We start from the raw sequence: 25,075 nt of genomic DNA, 5'->3' as shown, positions 1-25,075 counted from the left end.
CTGCACGTCTTTGGAATGTGGGAGGAATCCAGAGCACCTGGGGGAAAACCAATGCGGTCACAGAGAGAACGTACAAACTCCGTATATACAGCACCCGTAGTCAGGATCAAACCTAGGTCTCTGGCGCTGTAAGGCAGCAACTCTACCGCTGCGCCACTGAGCGCCCATGACATTTGGGAAATCTGTACAAAACGTGAGATCATATCTGGAGAATTGTGTGCAGTTCTGGTTGCCATACTATTGGAAGGTTGTGGTTAAGCTAGAGAGGGTGCAGAAAGATTCCCAAGTATGTTGTCTGGGCTGAAATACATGGGTTATATGGTGGGACTAATTTCCCTGGAGTGAAAGAGACTGAGGAGTAATCTTATAGAGGTTTATAATATGTGCTTTACAAGACGGATGATCACAGTCTTTTCCTCGGGGACTGAGTCTTAACTAGAGGGTACAGGTTCAAGATGAGAGGGAACCTGATGGGCAAATTTATTCAGAGTCTGATGCTTATGGTGAACAAGTTGCAGAAAGAAGCAGTAAAGGCGGGTACAATTATAACATTTTAAAAGCATTTGGATGGGTTCATGGACTAGAAAGTTTCAGGATATGGGCCAAATGCAGGCAAATCAGACTAGCTCAAAAAGGGACCTTGGTCAACATGGATGAATTGAGCTGAAGAGCCTTTGTTTCTGCTGTATTACTTGATTGTATGTTCATTCACTCTCAAACAAGATCCTTACAATAGACAATAGGTGCTGGAGTAGCCATTCAGCCCTTTGAGCCAGCACCGCCATTCAATTTGATCATGGCTGATCATCCCAAATCAGTACCCCGTTCCTGCCTTCTCCCCATATCCCCTGACTCCACTATCTTTAAGAGCCCTATCTAGCTCTCTCTTGAAAGCATCCAGAGAACCTGCCTCCACTGCCCTCTGAGGCAGAGAATTCCACAGACTCACCACTCTCTGTGAGAAAAAGTGTTACCTCGTCTCCGTTCTAAATGGCTTACTCCTTATTCTTAAAATGTGGCCCCATCCATTATATCTCTGGCTTTGGCAGAAACAAAACGTAGTCAGTACTTTCCTTTAAATTGATTGATCTACTGACTTTACAGTGTGAACAGTATCAGTATTCTTTTCACCAGAACTGTGACCAAAGGTGTCCCACAGGTAGATCACTATGCTCTCGTTACTTTGTCAAAATCTGCAATGTCACCCGTGTTGTACATCGCCATTATTTATTTGTTGTAGTTCAATCTCTCCATGACCTCAAATATCACCTTTCCAGTTATGTCAGTCTATCCAGTTTCTTTTTGCCCAGTCTATTTATTTTCTTTTTATCCAGTCTATCTCTCTTTACCCATCACCTCTGCCCCAGTTCACCCACTTCCCAACAAAATCTAGACCACCTGAAGTACTCCATCTCTCCGGGAATCTTTAAGACGCTTGTGGGCTTTCCTTTTAGGTTGTAAGCCATCCGGACTTGGAAATACATCACCGTCCCTTCAATGGTTGCTGGATCTAAAACCTAGAATCCCATAGCCATGGACATCTTTGGAGTACCTTCACCAGAAGGGTTGTAGTGGTTCAGAAAAGAGACTTGTCACAAGCCTCTCAAAGCCAATTTGTTATTGGTAATAATTGCTGCTTTAGCTACTAAGCCCATATCAAAAAAACAAGCGAATAGCTTTTAAGAAGAGACCTTTTGAACATCTTAATAATACCTTTATTAGTCACGCACTGTTTTGTTTAGTCTCCCAGGAATGAGATCATCCCTGAGATCATCCAAAAATCACATTCTAGTATTTTTAAAAGGGAACACCAGTCTGTGATCTGGAACCTTATTCTTTTCTTTCTATCCTACCTCTCATCACCACAATGTTACTCCTCCAAGTGCCAGCTGTAATTGGCTACTGCAACACGGTTTTGAATGTTCCTTCCCAGTTAGATACTTGCCGACCCATTTGGAGAAAGCCTCAATCAAAAGTAGCCCACTAAAACAAATAACATTAATCCTCAGCAGTGTTGTGCATTTTATGGAACATAAATTAAAACATTAACATGCTTCAATCAAATTTCGGGGTGAGTTTGCGAAGTTGGTGCAAAGCAAACGTTTCGCATCATTGCAACAACGATCAAAGTTTGCGGCTTTTGTAAATAAGTACAACTTGTCCTTTTTTTTTTTAAGAGCTAAATTTTAATTGAAATGCACATTTTCTTTTGGCACTGACAATACCTGTGTGATGTAACCGCTAGTAGCAGGTCAGCACAGTACAAGAAGCTATCTCAGATATTTAAAATACAATGGTTGTAAACCACAATCAAAGAATGACGACTACTGCTGTTTCATCTGTGAAAGCGTAGCACATATAGTACTGTTTTTATCTTGTAAGTATTGGAGACACTGAGTGTATTGCATTTTATCTATTTATATACTATTTGTAAGAGGCAACTTAAACACGGAGTCTAGTGGATAACTGGAATTTAAGGGACATTTGTACGACTCGCGTAGGCCGTGACTATCAGCTAGTACATTCTACCGTAACACTATTGCTGTGGCTTTCTTAAGAAAAGAGCTTATTTTTATTTGTAATTTTAAATGCTTTTTAACTGCTTTTGTAACAGTAATTTTCGTTGTCTAACGTTGTTCCATGTTTTGCATCACAGGATAGAATATGATGCGTATCGAACTGATTTGGAAGAATTGAACCTTGGCCCTCGTGATGCAGTTACAATTCCAAAAATTGAACATTCCCAGCAACAATTCCAGATTCACAAAGAAAAGTTTGACAAACTTAGAACAAGTGTGTCAATCAAACTGAAATTTCTGGATGAAAACAAGGTATTTTATGAAACTGTTATCTTGTATGAGTCTTGTATCGAATGGCCTCCTGCACCTATTTTCTATGATCAAATCTTAAGATAGTTGTACAGCACAGAAACAGGCCCTTTGGCCCAAATTGCCCATGCCGACAAGATGCCCCATCCAAACCAATCATACCTACCCTTGTTTGGCCCATATTCCTTGAAATCTTTCCTATCCATGTACCTGTCTGAATGTGTTTTAAATGTTATTGTACCTACCTCCTCCGGCAGCTTGTTCCGTATACCCACCATCAACTGTGTGATGATAGAAGGGGGAGGAGTTGTACAGTTTGATAGGTCTCCTCTCACCTTAAACTTGGGTCCTCTGGTTCTTGATTTCCCCTTACTCTGGGTAAAAGTTTGTGTATTCCCCCTATCCTTGTCATGATTTTATACACCCCTACACGATCATATTCTCCCCTCAGCCTCCTGTGCTCCAAGGAGTAGTCCTATCCTGCTCACCTCTCCCAATAGCACAGACACTCGAATCCTGGCATCATCCTCGTGAATCTTCTCTGCATTCTTTCCAACATGCAACATCCTTCCTGTAGCAGGGTGACCAAAACTGAACACAATACTCCATAATGTGGCCTTCATCGACTTGAAGGACGTGGCTAGATCAAGAACACAGATTGAATGACAGTTTTAGCATTTACCGTGATTCCCTGTTACGATTTCTCTGTACACAGCTGAACTCATAGAAATTTAAGTGGCAAAGCTGCATTGCCTTGCTGTCCAAACAATTTTTGAAGCAATGAAGTGCAAACATGATGTATCACCACCACTACTGTGAAGGAAAACTCATTGTAGATTGACAAATAATGAGTTGGATTCATGGGAGATGGTCTTGGAGGGAAGGATGCTCCTCAAACTGCGGAAGATCTTGGACAATGCAGCTCACCCCCTCCATGTCACACTGGTCAACATGAGGAGTACCATCAGCAACAGACTGGTCCCACCAAGATGCAGTACAGAACGCCACAGGAGAATATTTTTACCGGTGGCTATCAATCTGTACAATTCCTCCCCCTTCTGTCATGAGGTAGACTGCCCCCCCACCCCCCATCAATTATTCCATGTTGTTCCCGAAGTGTGTCCTGTGTTTCATATCAGTATAATAGTATTTATTCTTTCTGATGTATCCATTGGATGGGACGTAGGTGAGATGGAGGCATCTAGGACACGTTTTTAGTGGTGTTGATATAGGGTAAGACATAAATTAATATCTGTAAATTGCCTAATTGTGCGAATTGGGCTGTGATACCTGTCATTTTATGATAGATGGCAGAAGATGTGTCTATTCAACAGTAATTTGACCAAAGGATAGACCGTTGTCATGTACGTGACAAAAGTGGAACACTTTTCTCCCAAGTCTTGACTTATTATCATACACAAGTATATGCCATTGCTAAGTATTCCATTACTCCCAAACAGAAGAAAGCAGTCAGATAGCAGAAGTGCAGAAAGAAAATATTCAGTTTCAGAATAACACTGACCTAGAAATTGCTTCATTATCCCTCACTGACATTAAAACACATTGCTTTAGACTGTAGACATTAGATTTTAGAGCTACAGCATGGAAACGGGCCCTCCAGCCCACCGAGTCCGTGCTGACCAACGATCACCTTGTACATTAGCACTATCCTGCACACTAGGGATAATTTACAATTTCCAGAAGCCAATTAACCTACAATCCTTTACTGGTTTGGGATGTGGGAGGAAACAGGAACACCCGGAGAAAACCCTTGGGATCTCAGGGAGAATGTACAAACTCTGCACAGACAGCACCCGGAGTCAAGATCGAACCCAGATCTCCGGCGCCGTAAGGCAGCAACTCTATCACTGTGCAACTGTGCCGCCCGTAATTGCTGATTATTGTAAAACTGTTTGTGATGTTCCCACTGATATCTCCAATTGTGAACTACTAGTGCTGTAAATGGGACTCATTATCTCAGTGCAGCCCCACTGCTGTGCAAATATGTTGATCAACCAACATGGAGACATTGTGCAACACCCACCCATTTGGTTGTTTGTTCTTTCATGTTCAACGGGCCAACTACTGAATACACTATTGTCACATGTACCCAGGTACAGTGAAATGCTTTGTCTTGCTATATGTTCACCCAGTACAGGGTCTTTGTATTGAAACAAGTTGAACTGAATTTATTTATTGATTGATGTAACAATCCATTAACGCTCCATTAACAGAAAAGTTCACATAACATAATAGTTCGAATCCTTCGACAATGTATAATCTGTTTCCAAAGAAGTATTGATGTGATGTAGTCCTCCTTCGTTATGGGGAGAAGGCAGGAGAATGGGGTTAGGAGCGAGAGATACATCAGCCATGATTGAATGGTGGAGTAGACTTGATGGGCCGAATGGCCTAATTCTGCTCCTATCACTTACAACCTTCTGACCTTATCTGCTGGTTTTATGCATGAATAAAGGAGTGGGATTATGTACATCGCTTGCATACCCGATGTGTGTTTGCTACAGAAACCAAAAATCCCAAGGATATCATATCTACAGATTTCAGGAGTCACTTGGGACATTAAAATCCTGGACATAAAATCAGGAACATGATGCCCTGTTGACGAATAATTGATTAATAACTTGCGCCACTTTACTCTCACTTTAGTGCTCAACGTGATTAATAATGGTTTCATTTAAATGATGGCGATGGCCACTTGTGAATGTTATTGGCCTACCTGACAATGGTTGTTGGGGAACAGTGAACATTGCAGTATACAGAATCTTAATGGTTGCAGCAGGTAGGGCATTCAGCCCATCAAATCTTGACTAGCGGTATGCAAGAGTAATCTAGCGAGTTGCTCTTTTCTATCTTCCCACCATAGTTGTTTCCTTTAATTATCCAATTTCCCTTTTACTTATCCAATTCTTGTTTAAATACCATGATTGACTCTGCATCCACTAATCCCTCCCCAGCCTTTCCGCACAAGATACATTTTTAGCCCCAGCTACGTGCCATGAAATGGCTTGTTTCTTGTGGTTCTTTTTCTCGTCTGCATTCTATCCTCTGCCAAAGGAAAGCTATTTCTTTTTTTTAATCAATCTCTTCTACCTATATCTTTCATCATTTTAAATATGTTTTCTAGATCCCGTCGCACAGGGTAAGCAATGCCAGCCATACCAGTGTACACTCACATATGCAAACTCCCTCCTCTTGTGAATGCCTTTGCAGTTTTCCTGAAGTCCTGCACCCAGAATTGGGCTAAATGCCCCAGCTGTGGCAGGCCAGGTATTTTCTAGAAGTTCAACATTACTCGTAACCTGCGTGTCTCTTTATTTAGCCAATGTTCTGTATACTTTTTTTTAATTGCTCTCCCAATCTGGCAAGACACCTTTAATAATTTATGTGCATGCATAAACCCCCAGATTTAGTTTGTAATATCTAAAACCCCAGATTTATTTTGAATCTCAGCTGCTCGTAGGCAATGGGAACAACCACGTGGGCATGAAGTCGCCACAGCTCCTCCCCTTAGCCACCAAGTCACACAAGGTGGCGACTGCCTGACTTTGTCCTGCCCCGTACCGGTGTGGCGGATTGATTTTATGACCTGATCTCGTTCGGTTCTGTAGTGTGGGAGGTCTCATGTGGGGGTCAAGAGCTGAGATTCAAACTCCGAGGTCAGAGGACATAACAGGCTTATCTGTACATGAGGAGTATTGAGGAGATTTTTCTTAAACGAGATACTGGTGTTTGGCAAAGCTTGGTGTAGCTTGTCCTTCACTTTCGGTCGGGATTTAGTGGATTCTACAACTGGTGACCCCGACGTGATGCTGCTCGTTGCTAGGCAATGGGAACAAGCTGTGTCTAAAAACCACGTGGGCTTGAAGTCGCCACAAAAGGCCACATCCAAACTGGAGGAATAGCACCTCATATTCCACTTTGGTAGCTTATAACCCAATTGTATGAATATCGATTTCTCCAATTGCAAGTAAATCCCTGCCCGCCATCCCCGTCACCCTGCTCCTTCAACACCCCCCCCCCCACACCCACACACACATATTAATCTCCCAACCCCGATTCCTATATGTTCTTCTATCCCATCTTTCCCATCCCCTTCCACGTATCCATATAATCTCTAGCCTTTTTTATTTACTTAAAACATCTCCCAATCACCCCACACATATATCCACCTATCACTCACTATGCTTTACCACACTCCCGCCTCTCTTTTCTACCTTTCTGCCCCCATCCCATCAGTCTTTCCACAGATGCTGCCTTACCCGCTGAGGTCCTTAAATCCCTAGTCCTCGCCTTTCACCCCATCAGCAGTTGCATAACCCTCAGACATTTTCACCACCTCCAACGGGATCCCACCACTGGTCACATCTTCCCATCTCTATCCCTTTCCGCTTTCTGCAGAGACTGTTCCCTCCGCACCTCCCTGGTTAACATCCCTTCCCACCCAAACCACCCCCTCCCCAGGTACTTTCCCCTGCAACCACAGGAACCTGCCCCTGTACTTCCTCCCTTGACTCTGTCCAGGGACCTTGACTGTCATTTCAGGTCAGGCAGAGGTTCACTTGCATCTCCTCCGATCTCATCTCCTGTATCCACTGTTCCTGGTGTGGACTCTTGTACCATGGCGCGACCAAACGTAGACTGGGTGATCATTTTGCTAAACACCTTTGCTCAGTGCGCCTTGGCCTACGTGATTTCCCGGTTGCCAAACACTTTTAATTCCCCTTCCCATTCCCATACTGACCTTTCCTTCCTGGGCCTCCTCCATTGTCAGAGTGAGGCTAAACGCAAAATGTAGGAACAGCACCTCGTATTTAGCTTGGGCAGCTTACAGCCCGGCAGTATGAATTTCTCTAACTTCAAGTAACCCTTGCATTCTCTCTCTCTCTCCCCCCCCCCCCCCCCCCCCCCCCCCCCCCCCCCCCCGTCTCTTCCCCATCCTTCACTTTTGTCCTGGTGAGTCTCATTGGCTGAATAACTCATTAACACCTGGCTCACAGGTGTTTCCTTGAGCACCTTGTTTCTTGTTTCCTTGAGCATTGCTACTTTATTGCATATCTTTTGGTCATTTGTTCTATATCGCTGTCTATATCTCTTGTTTCCCTTTCCCCTGATTCTTAAGGGCCTGTCCCACTTACGTGTCCTTGGCACGCAAATTACATGACCTCGTGGTCGTGTTGAGCCGCGACGGTCCTGCGAAGGTCGCGTGCGATTTCATGCGTACGCACAGCCGTCTGGAGCGCGTGACGTCATTTGAAGATGGACACAAAGCTTGAGTAACTCAGCGGGACCGGCAGCATCTCTGGAGAGAAGCAATGGGTGATGTTTCGTATTGAGACTATTCTTCAGTCTGAAAGAAGGGTCTTGACCCGAAACGTCATCCATTGCTTCGCTCCAGAGATGCTGCCGGTCCCACTGAGTTACTCCAGCATTTTGTGTCTATCTTCAATTTTCTTGGCCCTGCTCTGAGAGTAGAAGTGGGGGCGGATCCGGACCGCAACGGCCGTGAGTCCCAGGCTGAGCTCGGCGATCGTTTGCCTGCTTCTGCTGCTGTTGGAGGTGAGACGTTGCATCGCGCCAGGGTCTTGGGCCTGTCCCACTTTCGTCAGTTCCGCGACAGGCCGTTGGCGCGCGAAGATTTCATTCGCTACGAAAATTTCGGAGCCCCGCGCGTAGTCGCGCACAACTACATACCCTTCCGCGCTTCTAAGTGGGACCGGCCCCGCGCGCCCATACGATGCCCGTAAGCCTCAACGCAACCACGAGGTCGCGTAATTTTCGTGCCAAGGACACGTAAGTGGGACAGGCCCTTAAGTCTGAAGAATGTTCTTGACCCAAAATCTCACCTATTCCTTTTCTCCAGAGATGCTGCCTGACCCGCTGAGTTACTCCAGCTTTTTGTGCCTATCTCCCTTAAGTACTTTTATTTCATTCAAGATGCCAGCATCTGCAGTTTCTTACATCTCCCTGTTAGCATTATCCTATGACTAACATCAACGGCCATGTGTTGGTTTAAAATGGCTGCTGCGCAGCCCCTGACGACACAGACACATTGCACTGAATGATAATATGATTATAAGGGGAAATGAATGCTAAAACTAATTTCTCACAAGATGATAATTGTTCAAGTTATGGCGAGATGAAATTTAGCCTGACAAATTAAAATTGTTAAAAAATCTCAATGCATTGGCAATTCAACTACTGATTGATTAAGAGCTATTCTTTTTCATTGTAAAGAAAGCCCAACACAATGTGGAGATCATCAACTAATAGCATTAAGAATTAATAATAACATAAAATGCTGGAAATACTCAGCAGGTTAGTTAGACGGACAAAGACTTGAAACATGAACTATTTCTCTTTATACAGATGCTGCCTGACCTGCTGAATGTTTCCAGCATTTTCTGTTCATATTTCAGATATCCAGCATCTGCAATTTTGGATTTCAATAAAAATTAATTTGATTTTTATAGGGGCAGAAAGCCATCTTTCACAACAGAGGGCGGTGAGTATGTGGAATGAGCTGCCAGAGGAGGTAGTTGAGGCAGGTACAATCACAACATTTAAAAGACATCTGGACAGGTACATAGATAGTTCAGTTTAGTTTATTGTCACGTGTACCGAGGTACAGTGAAAAGCTTTTTGTTGTGTGCTGACCAGCCAGCAGAAAGACAATACATGATTACAATCGAGCCGTTCACAGTGTACAGATACACGATAAGGGAATAGCGTTTAGTGCATGGGTAAAGTGCAATCGGAGATTGTCCAAGGTTCCCAATAGGAATGGTTTAGAGGGATGTGGGCAAGTGGGACTACCAGTGTAAGGTAGGGCATCTTAGTTGGCATGTGAAAGTTGGGCCGAAGGACCTGTTTCCATGCTGTATGGCTCTGACTGACAACCTCATAATGCCCCATAATAGAAGTAAAGTCACCGTTGTTGTGCAGGAAACACAGCTGCCAGTTTGTGCATGACAAAGCTTGTTTGCTGTAATTTATTTTAATGTTGGCTGTCCTGTAGTTTGTGTCTCTCTATATATTGATCTGAAAAGAATGAAACAGCCTTGCACTCAGCACTGTGAAGAACTTAGTGTTTTGCATAGGAGAAGATAATTGAATCTTTGCCAAAGATTTAAATGAGATATACCCACAAAGCTGAAATGTTCATGGAGCATGGATTTCAAATGCATAGGTTATGCTCAATCAACCTTAATGATTTATTTTAAGTAATACAATGCCCATAATGTTTGGGGCAGAGACGCATCATTGGGTGAGGCAACATCTATGGAGAGAAGGAATTGGTGACGTTTCGCGTTGAGACTCTTCTTCAGACCAGACTGAAGAAGGGTCTCGACCCGAAACATCGTCAATTCCTTCTCTCCATTGATGCTGCCTCACCCGCTGAGTTACTCCAGCATTTTGTGTCTACCTTCGATTTAACCAGCATCTGCAGTTCTCTCTTAAATAAGACCCATCATTTATTTATTTGCCTCTATACTCCACAATTTGAGATTTATAATAGAAAAAATCACATGTGGTTTTAACACCATGCACAGTGTCAGTTTTTATTAAAGGCCATTTTTATACATTTTGGTTTCACCATGTAGAAATTACAACTGTGTTTATACATAGTTCCCCCATTTCAGGACACCATAATGTTTGGGACACATGGCTTCACAGGTGTTTGTAATTGCTCAGGTGTGTTTAATTGCCTCCTTAATGCAGATATAAGAGAGCTCTCAGCACCTAGCCTTTCCTCCAGTCTTTCTATCACCTTTGGAAACTTATTGCTGTTTATCAACATGAGGACCAAAGTTGTGCCAATGAAAGTCAAAAAAGCCATTAGGAGACTGAGAAACAAGAATACAACTCTTAGAGACATCAGCCAAACCATAGGCTTACCAAAATCAACTGTTTGGAATATCATTAAGAAGAAAGAGAGCACTGGTGAGCTTAATAATCTCAAAGGGACTGGCAGGCCAAGGAAACCCTCCACAGCTGATGACAGAAGAATTCTCTCTTTTATAAAGAAAAATCCCCAAACACCTGTCTGACAGATCAGAAACATTCTTCAGGAGTCAAGTGTGGATTTGCCAATGACCACTGTCCGCAGAAAACTTCATGAACAGAAATACAGAGGCTACACTGCACCGATTAGCTGCAAAAATAGGATGGCCAGGTTACAGTTTGCCAAGAAGTACTTAAAAGAGCAACCACAGTTCGACGAAAAAAGGCCTTGTGGACAGATGAGATGAAGATTAACTTATATTAGAGTGATGGCAAGAGCAAAGTATGGAGGAGAGAAGGAACTGCCCAAGATCCAAAGCATACCACCTCATCTGTGAAACACGGTGGTGGGGGTGTTATGGCCTGGGCATGTATGGCTGCTGAAAGTACTGGCTCACTTATCTTCATTGATGATACAACTGCTGATGGTAGTAGCATAATGAATTCTGAGGTGTATAGACACATCATATCTGCTCAAGTTCAACCAAATGCCTCAAAACTCATTGGCCGGCGGTTCATTCTACGGCAAGACAATGATCCCAAACATACTGCTAAAGCAAAGAAGGAGTTTTTCAAAGCTAAAAAATGGTCAAATCCTGAGTGGCCAAGTCAATCACCCGATCTGAACCTAATTGAGCATGCCTTTTTTTGTTGAAGAGAAAAGACTATCCCCCAAAACAAGCATAAGCTAAAGATGGCTGCCATACAGGCCTATCAGAGCTCCACCAGAGAAGACACCCAGCAACTGGTGATGTCCATGAATCGCAGACTTCAAGCAGTCATTGCATGCAAAGGATATGCAACAAAATACTAAACATGACTACTTTCATTTACATGACATTGTTAACATTATGGTGCCCTGAAATGGGGGGAACTATGTATAAACGCTGCTGTAATTTCTACATGGTGAAACCAAAATGTATAAAAATGGGCTTTATTAAAATCTGACAATGTGCACTTTAACCACATGTGATTTTTTTCTATTACAAATCTCAATTTGTGGAATACAGAGGTAAATAAATAAATAATGGGTGTTTGTCCCAAACATTGTGGCACTGTAAATTAATATAGGGTAGCATAAAAGAGGTGTTTAAGAAGAAACTGCAGATGCTGGAATATCGAAGGTAGACAAAAGTGCTGGAGAAACTCAGCGGGTGCAGCAGCATCTATGGAGTGAAGGAAATAGGCAACGTTTCGGGCCGAAACCCTTCTTCAGACTGACGTGGGGGGCATGGGGCGGACGGGAAGAAGGAAGGAAGAGGCGGAGTCAGTGGGCTGTGGGAGAGCTGGGAGGGGAAGGAGGGGGAAAGCAAGGACTACCTGAAATTGGAGAAATCAGTGTTCAGACCGCTGGGGTGTAAACTACCCAAGCGAAATAGGAGGTGCTGCTCCTCCAATTTGCGGTGGCCATGGAGGAGGCCCAGGACAGAAAGGTCGGATTTGGAATCCCATTGTGAGTGGGCTGATGCATGGCAGATACAGTTTAATGTGGAGAAATGTGAAGTTATCCACTTTGGTAGCAAAAACAGGAAGGCAGATTACTATCTAAATGGTGTCAAGTTGGGAAAAGGGGAAGTACAACGGGATTTGGGGATCCTTGTTCATCAGTCAATGAAAGACAAACTGCTGGCGAGGCAACCGCGAGCGGTGCCACCCGATGACGTTATAAATCCTTGTAGAGTCTCGTGTAAGATTATTAAGCCTATAAGATTATTAAGCATTTGGACACACTAGAGGCAGGAAACATGTTCCTGATGTTGGGGGAAGTCCAGAACCAGGGCCCACAGTTTAAGAATAAGCAGTAAGCCATTTAGAACGGAGACAAGGAAACACTTTTTCACACAGAGTTGTGAGTGTTGAATTCTCTGCCTCAGAGGACGGTGGAGGCCGGTTCTCTGGATGCTTTCAAGAGAGAGCTAGATAGGACTCTTAAAGATAGCGGAGTCAGGGGATATGGGGAGAAGGCAGGAACGGGGTACTGATTGGGGATGATCAGCCATGATCACATTGAATGGCGGTGCTGACTCGAAGGGCCGAATGGCCTACTCCTGCACCTATTGTCACTGTGATGACCTCTTAGATTTGAAAGTTTTATTGGGTTAGCATAGAAAAAAGAATACAAGAACTTGGCATAACAAGGAATGATTGTGGGAAATTAGATTTTTTAAAGGGAAACTAGGTAAAGAAGAGGAACTTAATAGAAAGATATGCAGTAGGTCAAACGATGCCCATGTTGAACATGGAAACAGGTATTAACGTTGAACAATTTGCCTCTTCTGTGGACAGCTAGCCTGTTTTTTATTTAACTCCATATAAATGTACGTACATTAAGGGCTGCAGTAAAGAGATGAGCCTCAGTTATCAAAGTGTAAATGTAAACAGCGCATTGAAGGTCTTGATGAACAAACCAGGAGGTTTTAAAACGAAGAGGTGGTCTGAACTGTGTTTACGAGGCCATCTCCAGACTGCACCTGTGTATCAATTCCTGACATGAATTGACCATGGAATGTTAATTGTGACCAACTACAGTTGTACACTTGCTTGTTAAATACAGGGGGAAATGTAATGACCTAAGGCATAGAGCATAATGTAACAAATGGAATTTCGAACTGTGCCGCACTCTCTCTTTGAGAAGGAACATCAGTCTTTATTTTATGTTACACTTGCTGTAGGGAACCCACAACTTCATAATTCCAGACTTGAGTGCTTCCAATTGAGCCGCAATCAATGTGTTGAAAAGGTGAAAGTTAAATGAAATGCCACAGTTGACGCAGCCCGGCAACTTGGTGGAACCCAGCAGTCAGCTTGTACATGCACTGCCAGAGCTGGCCTGTAAGTCGGAAAGTCTACCTCAAAATCCAAAATCTGAAAGCATACATCAGCTGTCATTCAGTTTGTAACCTGCAAGTCAGAAGTGGAATCTCCACTGTGAAGGCAGGAATACGAAATCTATGCTAATGCTCTAGTGCTGAACTGAGATAGGCCACAGGTTTTGCTTGCATCAGATACATCGAGATGACGATTTTTTTGGGGATGATGCCAGATATTTATAGGACCTCACTGTGAACATACTGGCTGCTAAGTTTTTATATTACAACAACGAATAGCCTTCAAAAATGCAGCGTTCTTTAATTTCATGAAATACACTTCCTTCTGTCCAACTTAATTTTCCGCAATGTACAAATTTGTTTCTAACTGAATAAACTTCACAAAATACAGCTTAACGAAAAAGTTTCTAACATCAACAGATGAAATCACAAGTGTTGGTGTTTATTTCATGAGACCAAAATAAATATTTTAACCTTTAAAGTGTACTAGACCAAGTGCAGACCCGCTGGGTCTGTTTCCCCCATCGCGTAACATCGATATTTGATTTAATTTTGTTTTAGCATTCCCATTTGGTAGAGTCTGAAAATAGTTTTGTGATTTTATGAACAGGAAGTAGGAGGGGCACAATATACATACAGCTTTTATGTAGCATTTTTACTGTCAGAAAGAGAATAGAAATGGATGCTTCCTTTCATCACAATCCTGTGTCGTACTTTGATGAATGACAGATAATTTGACAGGCAATCTTCTTTCTCTCCACAGATTAAAGTCATGCACAACCAGCTCCTTCTCTTCCACAATGCCGTGTCTGCCTACTTTGCTGGCAACCAGCATCAACTTGAACAGGTGCTCAAACAATTCCACATCAAGTTGAAGGCTCCTGGCTCTGATGGACCTTCCTGGCTGGAGGAACAGTAACGTCTCGAAACTCAAAAGAAATAATCGATGCAGTTATTAAATATGTTTGAAATTTTTTTTTTTCATTTAACGGGGAGTGAGGCAGTACCTGAGATTGTGGTCAATGATATAGCTGTTTCTCACTTTTTTGCTATATATTAATCTAAAATATTAGATTGAATATGGTAATTTTATGTAACTGAATAAACTTTATAAAACCAAGACCTAAGAAAAAATATTCCTTTTTGTTACAGGGGTTAGAGGGGAATAGCTAGTCTATACCTACATGCAGATTTGCACTGAACAGTAGCTGTACATCTGTTTTGGTGCTTTCTCATCACTACAATGTAATTGTTTAAGAAAAAGATTGGCATTTTATATACATTCTTTCACAAACAGGGCACCCGAGCTCACATAGCAAGTGAATTGCAAAATGGAATGACTTTGCAGAGCAATGAGATAAATGGTACTGGAATGAAGCACCGGCTCTGAATGAAATGGCTGGCTTGTATTCCAACTTGCAACCAGTAGCGTATTTCCAATGGGCTGTATATTCAATTGTTAATTGTGTTAAATGAGAATCAGGGAGGGAGTAAAATAACTTTATTACAAAGGCATCAAATAGTGACATATTAGTATTTGGAAACATTTTCAGAAATATTATCTTGTTCCCATTAACCTGGTTTTTGTTTTGTTTTTAACTGATGTCATTGTTATTTTCAAAAGGGCGTAACTCTAATTAAGCCACGGACCGGCCTTATGTCCACTATCGTGTGCCTTGAACAACACGCTTTCCCATTTCGTGAAACACTTTTCTGTTCACTATATCTTGCACTTCCAAAGGAATTGGGGAGGGGACTGGAAGGGATAGAGAGGGGGGAAAAAGCATCATTATTGCTCCCTTGATTTTCCTCCAATTGCATTTGATTTTAGTCTTAATTTGCTCGTGCTCAATTTCTTGCTAATAGATTATGTTAATTCACTTTCATACTATGTAAAGTCTTTGAAATTAATGTTCCGACATGTAATATTTGCATTGCCACTCTGTTTAAGCTTTGTGGCAATGTCGTCTATATTCTGTATGCTGAATATTTAACATTAAATTAACCTCATTTTAATGTAGAACATAATTGCATTATTTAATATTTTTGTCAATCATAATTTTTCTGTTGAAATTTATATCCAGATTGTGCCTCATTATTATAAATACTCTTATGTACAAATTAAACGGTTCCTACTGCAAGCCAGATTTCTGAATGCTCTACTTTAAAAACTCTAAAATCTGATAATGTGCGATAGAATCTGTATCTTTTTCATATTGCTGCATATTCATGGGTGTTTCCAAAATGTCCCTGTAATAAAGGGCTCAAAGTTCACAGGGGTCATGTGTGACATAGTGTCATTCTATGGTGTCGTAAGTAATCCAATTCTCCACTGAAGGATGCTTACAGTTTTGATCATTGTAACCTAGTAACTCTGCTTGAACATTATTCATGCTATTATCCTGGAAAAGCACTTATCCATGAAAGAGCATGTATTGACCAGAATTTCTGTTGCAGCCAGTCTGCTGTTAACATAGAGGAAAACGTAGTCTTGGGAAATGATACTAACCTGCATCCTGCAATTTTTCATCTTCATCTGTTTTCCTGACATTAGTTGCAAAAACGATGTTATCTTATTGGTACTCCGCAGGGCACTACTTTTTCTGCAAAAAAAAAAGCTTCTTTACTTCAAACTTCCTCCAGCCTCTTCCTTTTCTACTTCGTAACAGTGAAATCAATGTGTGAAACTGTGAATTAAAGTGTGAAACTGTAAATTAGATAAATTGTGCTCCTTCCTTATCGACGGGGAAACGTGTTGTTGATCTGCCTACAATGATTATTGAATCAAACTAGTTTCTCGTCTTACTACTGACAAGGTGGTTTCAGAGCAGCCCTATCACACTGCTCGCAGGAACAACTCTGAAGCACGCACGCAAAATCTAACACCAGGTAATGCCGAAATAAAATAAGTCTAAAAATTCTTAACAGTGTAGCAGCATTTACGGAGAGAGTAGAGTGGATGTATCAGCTCGGTGGCATTTCAGCTGAGCGGCCTGTTTTTGTTTGATATTGTCAACACTTGCAGTTCTTTTGTGTTTTTGACCATATGTTGCCAGCGGCTGGTGGGAAGTTGTGATAGAACAGGTTTGCATGAAAATGTCTTTTTTTTTTTTTTTTTTAATCTTACAAGTGTGCTGAATTTGATCAGAAAATAACGAAAACAATCGTCATCCAATGGGTTCAGTTTAGTTTAAAGACACAGCATGGAAACAGGCCCTTTGGCCCACCAAGTCCATGCTGGCCATTGTGGTTAAGAAGGAACTGCAGTTGCAGGAAAATCGAAGGTAGACAAAAGTGCTGGAGAAACTCAGCGGGTGCAGCAGCATCTATGGAGCGAAGGAAATAGGCAACGTTTCGGCCTGAAACGTTTCCTATTTCCTTCGCTCCATAGATGCTGCTGCACCCGCTGAGTTTCTCCAGCACTTTTGTCTACCATGCTATTGATCACCTGTTCACACTCATTCTGTTATCCCACTTCCTCATCCACTCCTTGCACACTGGGGCAATTTAGAGGCCAATTAACCTTCGAACGTGCACATCTTTGGGACGTGGGAGGAAACTGGAGCACCTGGAGTTAACCCTCATGGTCACAGGGAGAACATGCAAACTTCACAGACAGCACCTGAGGTCAGGACCAAACCCGAGTCCTTGGCCATGAGGCAACAGATATACCAGAAATACCAACTGAGAGCGAGGGGCCCAAGGGATAAAATGTACTGGGGAGGACAGGTTTGACTGAAATAATTGGTTTTACAGAAATTATGTAAGCTTAAATTCATAAATGGATCACTACTTGTAGGAATGTAGTGAATGTTAATGATAATAATCAAAATGTGTGCGTTTTCAAATCTTATTCCAGATTAAATGTTCCATTTGGTCCATCTATTTGCACAGGAAAAAATATGGAATCTGGCTGGAATATCCCAGACTAACCACTGATACAACCATTGCAGTAGAAACTTTGTGCTATAGTTAAAATATTAACTGTTACCATGCGCGCGCACACACACACACACACACACACACACACACACACGCACACACACACACACACACACATACACACACCACACGCACGCGCACACACACACACACAAAACTTGGTTCCTGATAATGTAATTAATTGTCCAGTAATTAGTTGTAATTTGATCTTAATTGTGCAAAGTTTGTTTTAGTTAACTAGGATAATCATGTCGATTCTCCAATTGCTATTTATTCAAAGAAATGAGTTTAGAGGATGGCAGAGGGGAGAACTGATCTTTGATCGCAGATTCTGATTGAAATCCTTTGATAAACTGTCAGAGTTGGGCTGAAGGGCCTGTTCCTGTGCTATATTTGATTGTAAAGATCACTTGTCAGTGATCCCCTGTTTGCCAACGACACTCACAGGTTTGCTGATGTCTCAGAGGCCTGCTTATATCTGTATAGATGTGTCCCATTTTCACGAGGCCCCTCTTACCTTCCCTTCCTTGGCATCTTTACCTTGATTTCTGTGGATAAACACTCATTGTGTACTCGCTGACATCCACAACTCCTCTCACTCTGAGTCTAGTGAGCAGCCCTATTTATTTCCACCAATATCTTCACTTTGATCACATCTGTTCTGACAAAGCCACTTTCCATTCTGGTGCTTCCAATGCATCTAGCTGTTCCCCCATCCAAGAATTCACAGCCACCATAGTTGACGGGAGTCTTGATCCTGTCGGTTCCATTTCTCACACTTCTACTCTCGCCTTTTCCCTCCACTCTTAGAAGCAGCATAATTTCTCAGCATTCACTGGATCATCTTCAATTTAAAAAAGGTCCAATCTATTCAGGACGTGTGCTTTCACTCCCCATCCACCATAGATAAGATTTACGAGGGTGTGAGCTACAGGGAAAGGTTAAGTAGGCTGTGTCTCTATTCCTTGGAGCGCAGGAGGATGAGGGGAGATCTTATAGAGGTGTACAAAATCATGAGAGGAATAGATCGGGTAGATGCACAGAGGCTGTTGCCCAGAGTAGGGGAATCGAGGACCAGAGAACATAGGTTCAAGGTGAAGGGGAAAAGATTTAATAAGTGTCTGAGGGGTAACCTTTTCACACAAAGGGTGATGGGTGTATGGAACAAGCTGCCAGAGGAGGTAGTTGAGGCTGGGACTATCCCATCGTTTAAGAAACTTGGACAGGTACATGGATAGGACAGGTTTGGTGGAATATGGACCAAGCGCAGGGAATTAGGACTAGTGTAGCTGGGACATTTGTGGCTGTGTCGTTGGGAGTCTGCATCCTGCGGGCATGAACATTGAATTCTCCCAATTTTGTTAGCCCTTGCTGTCTCCTCTCAGCCCTCGGGCTCCTCCTCCTCCTTTTTCCTTCCTTCTCCCCGCCACCCCCTATCGGTCTGAAGAAGGGTTTCGGCCCGAAACGTTGCTTATTTCCTTCGCTCCATAGATGCTGCTGCACCCGCTGAGTTTCTCCAGCATTTTTCTGTACCGTAGCTGGGACATTGTTGGCTGGTGTGGGCAAGTTAGGCCGAAGGGCCTGTTTCCACACTGAGTCACTCTATGATCACTCCCTCATCTATTAGTTTATCTTACATGGGTTTCAATGTAAGAAACATGTTTTTTAATCCTATGTGTGGATATCATGGTCCAACACTTGAATTACAGTTTTTACATTGTCATGCAATGTTTCAAACACCTATTTCCATGCAGTTACTAAGCCCAGTTATTGCATTAAAGTGGGATCAGCAATGACCAAGCAAATTATAGATGCACAGCAACATATGCAGGGAGAGGCGGTGTGAATTCCACGTGGGAATCTGCTAATTAAGGACAAGGAAGATGAATTTTAATTGCTATAAAAGGTGTGAATATTATGGTGCAGTCACGAGGGATGGGGATGGTGTTCTCCCCTGAAAGCATCCATGAGCCAGGTTGGTAGACACAAAATGCTGGAATAACTCAGTGGGACAGGCAGCTTCCCTGGGGAGAAGGAATGGGTGACGTTTTGGGTCGAGACCCTTCTTCAGATTTCTATGGTCATTATTCTCAAGTTTCGTTCTAAATTCCAGATAATCATTGTTAAATTCTACATCCGTGCCACGGTGAGATTTGAACTTGTCTCTGGATTGTTGGTCTAAAGCACTGGATTACTAGTACAGTAACATTAACTGCCACCACCATCCTAATGGATGAGAACAGCATTGACAATTAGTTGGTTCACAGGGAACAGAGTTGTCACTAATGTGTGTAAGAAGGAACTGCAGATGCTGGAAAATCGAAGGTAGACAAAAAGTGCTGGAGAAACTCAGCGGGTGCAGCAGCATCTATGGAGCGAAGGAAATGGGCAACGTTTCGGGCCGAAACGTTGCCTATTTCCTTCGCTCCATAGATGCTGCTGCACCCGCTGAGTTTCTCCAGCACTTTTGTCAACCTGTCACTAATGTGTGCTGCTTGGAGTGGAGAAGAATGGTGGCTCTTCATAAATCAGTGTTGGATCATTGCTTTCTAATTATCTAAGCATAAGTGCAGTACTGAAATGTATTGGCAGCATTGTAACGGGCTGGGTAAATGGAATGGAGTACTGCAAATCAAGCAGGCAGTCATGGGCTCATGGACCTGTACAGCGTGGAAACAGTTTGCCAAGTTGGTATTCTGGGCTAATCCCATTTGGCTCGTATCCCTCCAAGCCCTACCTAACCATAGATTTGTACAAATGTCTATTGAATGTTCCAATGGTATCCATTTCAATTTCTTCCTTATTTCATGACAATTCATTCCAGATACAGACTCCCCTTGCAGTCATGGGGCTATGCAGCATGGAAACAGGCACATTGTCCACACCAACAAAGGTGCCATTCTGGGCTTGTCCCATTTGCCAGCATTTGGTCCATAGCTATCTAAACCTTACCTATCTGTCCAAATGTTTTATTAAAAGTAGTAACTATCAAATTCTTTAGCTTCCTCTGGCAGCACATTTCAGATACGGACTATCCTCTGAATGGCAAAGTTGTCCCAGGCATTTCTCGTACATCTGCACCCTCTCACCTTAAGGTTATGCCCTCTGGTTTTATAGCCCTCTACGGTGGGGAAAGAGCCTTCACTTTATCCATGCCCCTCGTCATCATGTACACCTCAATGCGGTCACCCTCTCAGCCTCTTATGCTCAAGAGAAAACAGTCGCAACCTTTCCAACGTCGCCCTATAACTCGGGCCTGCAGCCCAGGTAACATTCTGGAGAATTTCTTCAGCATCATTTTCAACCTCATGGCATATTTCCATTCGTCCGTATGGTCTCGCCCACAGCTGCATCATGATGTCCCGACAAATGACATCATTGAGCTATATGGCATGAAAATGTGTTGCCCATTAGTGGAGAGGTGGGGGTGGGGCAGCAAAGGATCTGGTGGAGGGAATGGAAGGAGTGTAGCAGAGGGCAGTAAAGGGCCTGTCCCACGAGCATGCGACTGCATGCGGCAAGCGAGACCTAACGTGGTCGCTTGAGCCGTATGGCCTCACGGGGCCCGTCCCACTTCGATCGCCGGAGCCGTATGGAGTTGCGCGGAGCTGGTCCCGACATCGCGCGGGGCTCCGAAAAACTGACCGTGTTCAAAAACTCTGCGCGGCAACGGCCTGCTGGCCCGCAGCCGCATTGAGGCCGTACGCACCGCCTCAACAGGCATACGCACCGCCTCGACGGGCATACACAGCGTCTCGACGCAGTTCGCAGCGTCTTGACGGCGTACGCCTAGCGCGAACTTCCCGCAGACTTCGCTCGAACTTCACGTCAACTCGTACGGTATTACTCGACCTCTGCGTGGCCCCCGCTTCCGGTTTGGTCGCGCTTGCCGCATGCAGTCGCATGCTCGTGGGACAGGCTCTTTAGGAGGGGGACCGTAGCAAGGAAGCATAGCAAAGGCAGCAGGCTTGGTAGGGGGGAGTTTGGCCAGTGGGGGGGAAGCATTGCTTTTGCAAAGTAGGGCAAAATTAAAATGAAGTAATTTTTATCAACCATTGCGAGGTATTCTGTGGGTTAATCCTAAACTATAGAGAATAAATATTTGGTGGTAAAAATGGAAGCAATGATTTTGAAATGTGAATAAAATAGTGACTCAGTTGAGGAGATAAATCAAATTTCATTTTGTAGTAATTTATGATTCTTCCCAAAAATACCAAGTAATTTAATCTTCACCAACCTTTGCAGTACTATTAGGGCATAAATTCTGAAGACAACAGACTTATTGTCGAAGAGCCCTTCTTCTGGATCAGACAGACTGAAGATAATGCCATCATAAAAGCAGGAAGTATTCAGCACCAAATAATAATCCTTGCACGATGGGAGATCGGCTTCATCTGGGTGTGCCTGACAAAATAGGGTGGCACACGAAAGCAATGATGTATTTTAAGAGTGCAATCAGAAATTTCTGACTTCAACAACACCTTTAAAATTCCCGGGAGTCTCCCCGTCTCTGCTTACAATGGCGTGCAGTCACATGTTTGCTCCTGTTCTTTGCTTGACCTGCCATTACCTGCCTAACGTGGTAGATAGCAAAGATCCTATAGGATCGTTGGTAGATAGCAGGTCCAAGGGCCTCACACACGTGGCTATTACAGATGATTAACTCTTTTTGTCCGCTCTTCAAAAAGCCTGTTATTTACGAGCCCAGTTAAAATGACACGGCCAATGGTTTAACTTCACAAACTCATGCTGGATGTAACCAGATCTAATTCAGAGGCAAAGAAATGACCTTGAAGATGTAGAAAATTAATGTTTGCATAGCGTCTCTGCAATGTAAAATATCAATGAATAAGTTATGGAACTGCCCTGTTGCCCACTTACCCCTTCTTCAACCCTGCTCACCACCATATCCCAGAAAATGGCCATTTTCTCCAAGGACTTCTGAGGCTGCTTTATTCTGAAGTGAATACAATCTGGAGACACGCAAGTCTCACATTGCCTTGTATGTACATTGGCTACATCAACTATGGACCAAAGCAAACCTTTAAAAGCCTGCATGTGGGCCCGATGAATGCTTCAGGTGAACAATGTTGTATCACTGGCAGGGCGACAGGTTGGAGCTTGTGGATGAGTCTCTGAGTCTCTGAATACCTGTGGGATGTACTGTCCAGCTGGCAGTGTTCTCTGCAGAATAAGCAATGGACTTGAGCTGTGCCAACTGCAAGTTGCTATGAAAAACAGACTTGTCTGTATTCAGGTAGAGGCTTCGTGCACTTAACATGATCACTGCATACATTAAACTAAAAGCAGCTGTGTCTACCTGTGAAAACCCCCAAGGAAAATATAACATTTTATTACTAGTTGCATGTATCCATTTCATTGCTTCTTGTATTTTGCTCAACAGATATACCTGGCTGCTCGGGGAGGGGCGATGGGAAGGGAAGTGGTTTAAGGTAGATTTACTTCTCTTTTCTTAAATTACCTCTAACAATGGCAGGTGATTTGGAAGTAGTGAAATGGAGTCTCATCCATTTTAGGGAACATGATAATGTGAAGCCTTTGGGCATGAAGGCATCAACTACCGTCAGCCAATAGAATTGTTAATATTACCCATGGTGATGGGAAAGGATAAAGTAGAAGTGTGTGTTGACCATATCCTGACTGCCTATGCCTCCATTACCTCTGCATCCAATCCAATACAATACAAACAGTTTTATTCGTCACATTGCACATAAAGTGCAGGTGAAATGAATTTGCCAGCAGCGGTACAATGAAAAGAACACACAAAAACACAATAAAAAATTAACACAAGCATCCACCACAGCATTCTTCACTGTGGTGGAAGGCACAGAACTTGTCCAGTCCTCCTCCATTTTCCCCCGTGGTCGGGACCTCAACCCTACAGAGCTGTCGCTGCGGGCGTCCAGATGTGCAGACAAGGTTAAAAAGTCCAGGTAAATGCCCCTGTCCCACTTGGGAAACCTGAACGGAAACCTCTGGAGACTTTGCGCCCCACCCAAGGTTTCCGTGCGGCTCCCGGAGGTTGCAGGTGGTTGCCGGAGGTTGCAGGTAGTGGAAGCAGGCAGGGAGACTGACAAAAACCTCCGGGAACCGCACGGAAACCTTGGGTGGGGCGCAAAGTCTCCAGAGGTTTCCGTTCAGGTTTCCTAAGTGGGACAGGGGCATAAGTGGGACATGGGCATTGGTCCAGAAACGGTGCCTCCCCCACCGGAGACCGAGGCTGGCGGTCGGAGATTTAAAGTTTGCGCCGCAGCCAACTCCTGTTTCGTGCCTACACCAATTCCAACGCACACAAACACTGGAGCCAGCTCCCTGCAGAGTCTGACTTGCCAATGACTTTGTCTTTCCCCTCCATCCCTAAAGGTCGGCATCGTTCTACATTGCAAACATCTAAAGTCATCCCTCTCTGTCGATACCTGCAGACATTTTAATCCCATGCAACCATTGTATCTGCAGTGGCACAGCCTCAGCTATGCAAATCATTCTCCCTCAGAACTCTCCCAGATAAACTTGCCTTTTTCTGCCTTCCCAACTTCATTACCTTTAACTCTCTCTTAACATCTCTCTTAGCCCTGTCTTCTCTCTAAGATCAATTTATATTTATATTGTAGCATATACTGTACATTAAAGATACATTACTGAGAAGATGCTCCAACAGCATTTGGCATTGTTCACCAGGATTAATGGTATTTTTATTTTCAACAGCTTTTAGAAATTAGTTAAGTCGGGTTTATTGTCAGGTGCACAGGTTTGTTGGGGTACAGGTATAATGGAAATCTTGTAGCAGCTTAGGCAACATAAATGTTTTTAAATATATAATTACACAATTATCAATATAATTGATTCTCAAGACTCAGTCAAAGAGCCAAAAGCACAGAAACGTGCCCTTCAGCCATCCTTGTGCATGCAGACCAAGTTGGCATACTGGGCCTTTCATATTTGCCTGTATTTGGTCCATAGTCCGGTGAATCCTTCCTACATATCTGTCCTTATATCTTTTAAAAGTCATAACTGTATCCACTTCCATAGCTTCCTCTGGCAGCTCATTCATAGAAACATAGAAACAAAGAAAATAGGTGCAGGTGTAGGCCATTCGGCCCTTCGAGCCTGCACCGCCATTCAATATGATCATGGCTGATCATCCAACTCAGTATCCCGTACCTGCCTTCTCTCCATACCCCCTGATCCCTTTAGCCACAAGCGCCACATCCAACTTCCTCTTAAATATAGCCAATGAACTGGCCTCAACTACCTTCTGTGGCAGAGAATTCCAGAGATTCACCACTCTCCGTGTGAAAAATGTTTTCCTCATCTCGGTGCTAAAAGACTTCCCCCTTATCTTTAAACTGTGGCCCCTTGTTCTGGACTTCCCCAACATTGGGAACAATCTTCCTGCATCTAGCCTGTCCAACCCCTTTAAATCCAGACATGGAC

At 43.3% G+C, this 25,075-nt stretch overlaps 1 protein-coding gene across 4 annotated transcripts in view; it reads left to right on the top strand.

The window, feature by feature from the left end:
• arfip1 (ADP ribosylation factor interacting protein 1) overlaps nt 1-15,957 on the top strand; it is a 110,064-nt gene extending 94,107 nt beyond the window's left edge. For all 4 annotated transcript variants that reach the window (XM_033017450.1, XM_033017442.1, XM_033017464.1 and 1 more), the window contains 2 exons: nt 2,657-2,831; nt 14,442-15,957. In XM_033017450.1, the coding sequence (XP_032873341.1) occupies nt 2,657-2,831; nt 14,442-14,597 (331 nt within the window). In that variant the 3' untranslated portion in view covers nt 14,598-15,957. The remainder of the gene's footprint in view (nt 1-2,656; nt 2,832-14,441) is intronic.
• Nucleotides 15,958-25,075: the final 9,118 nt, after the last annotated feature.

Source organism: Amblyraja radiata, chromosome 1, assembly GCF_010909765.2.
Source record: "Amblyraja radiata isolate CabotCenter1 chromosome 1, sAmbRad1.1.pri, whole genome shotgun sequence".
Taxonomy (NCBI): Eukaryota; Metazoa; Chordata; class Chondrichthyes; order Rajiformes; family Rajidae; genus Amblyraja; species Amblyraja radiata.
This window is presented reverse-complemented; position numbering and strand designations above follow the sequence as displayed.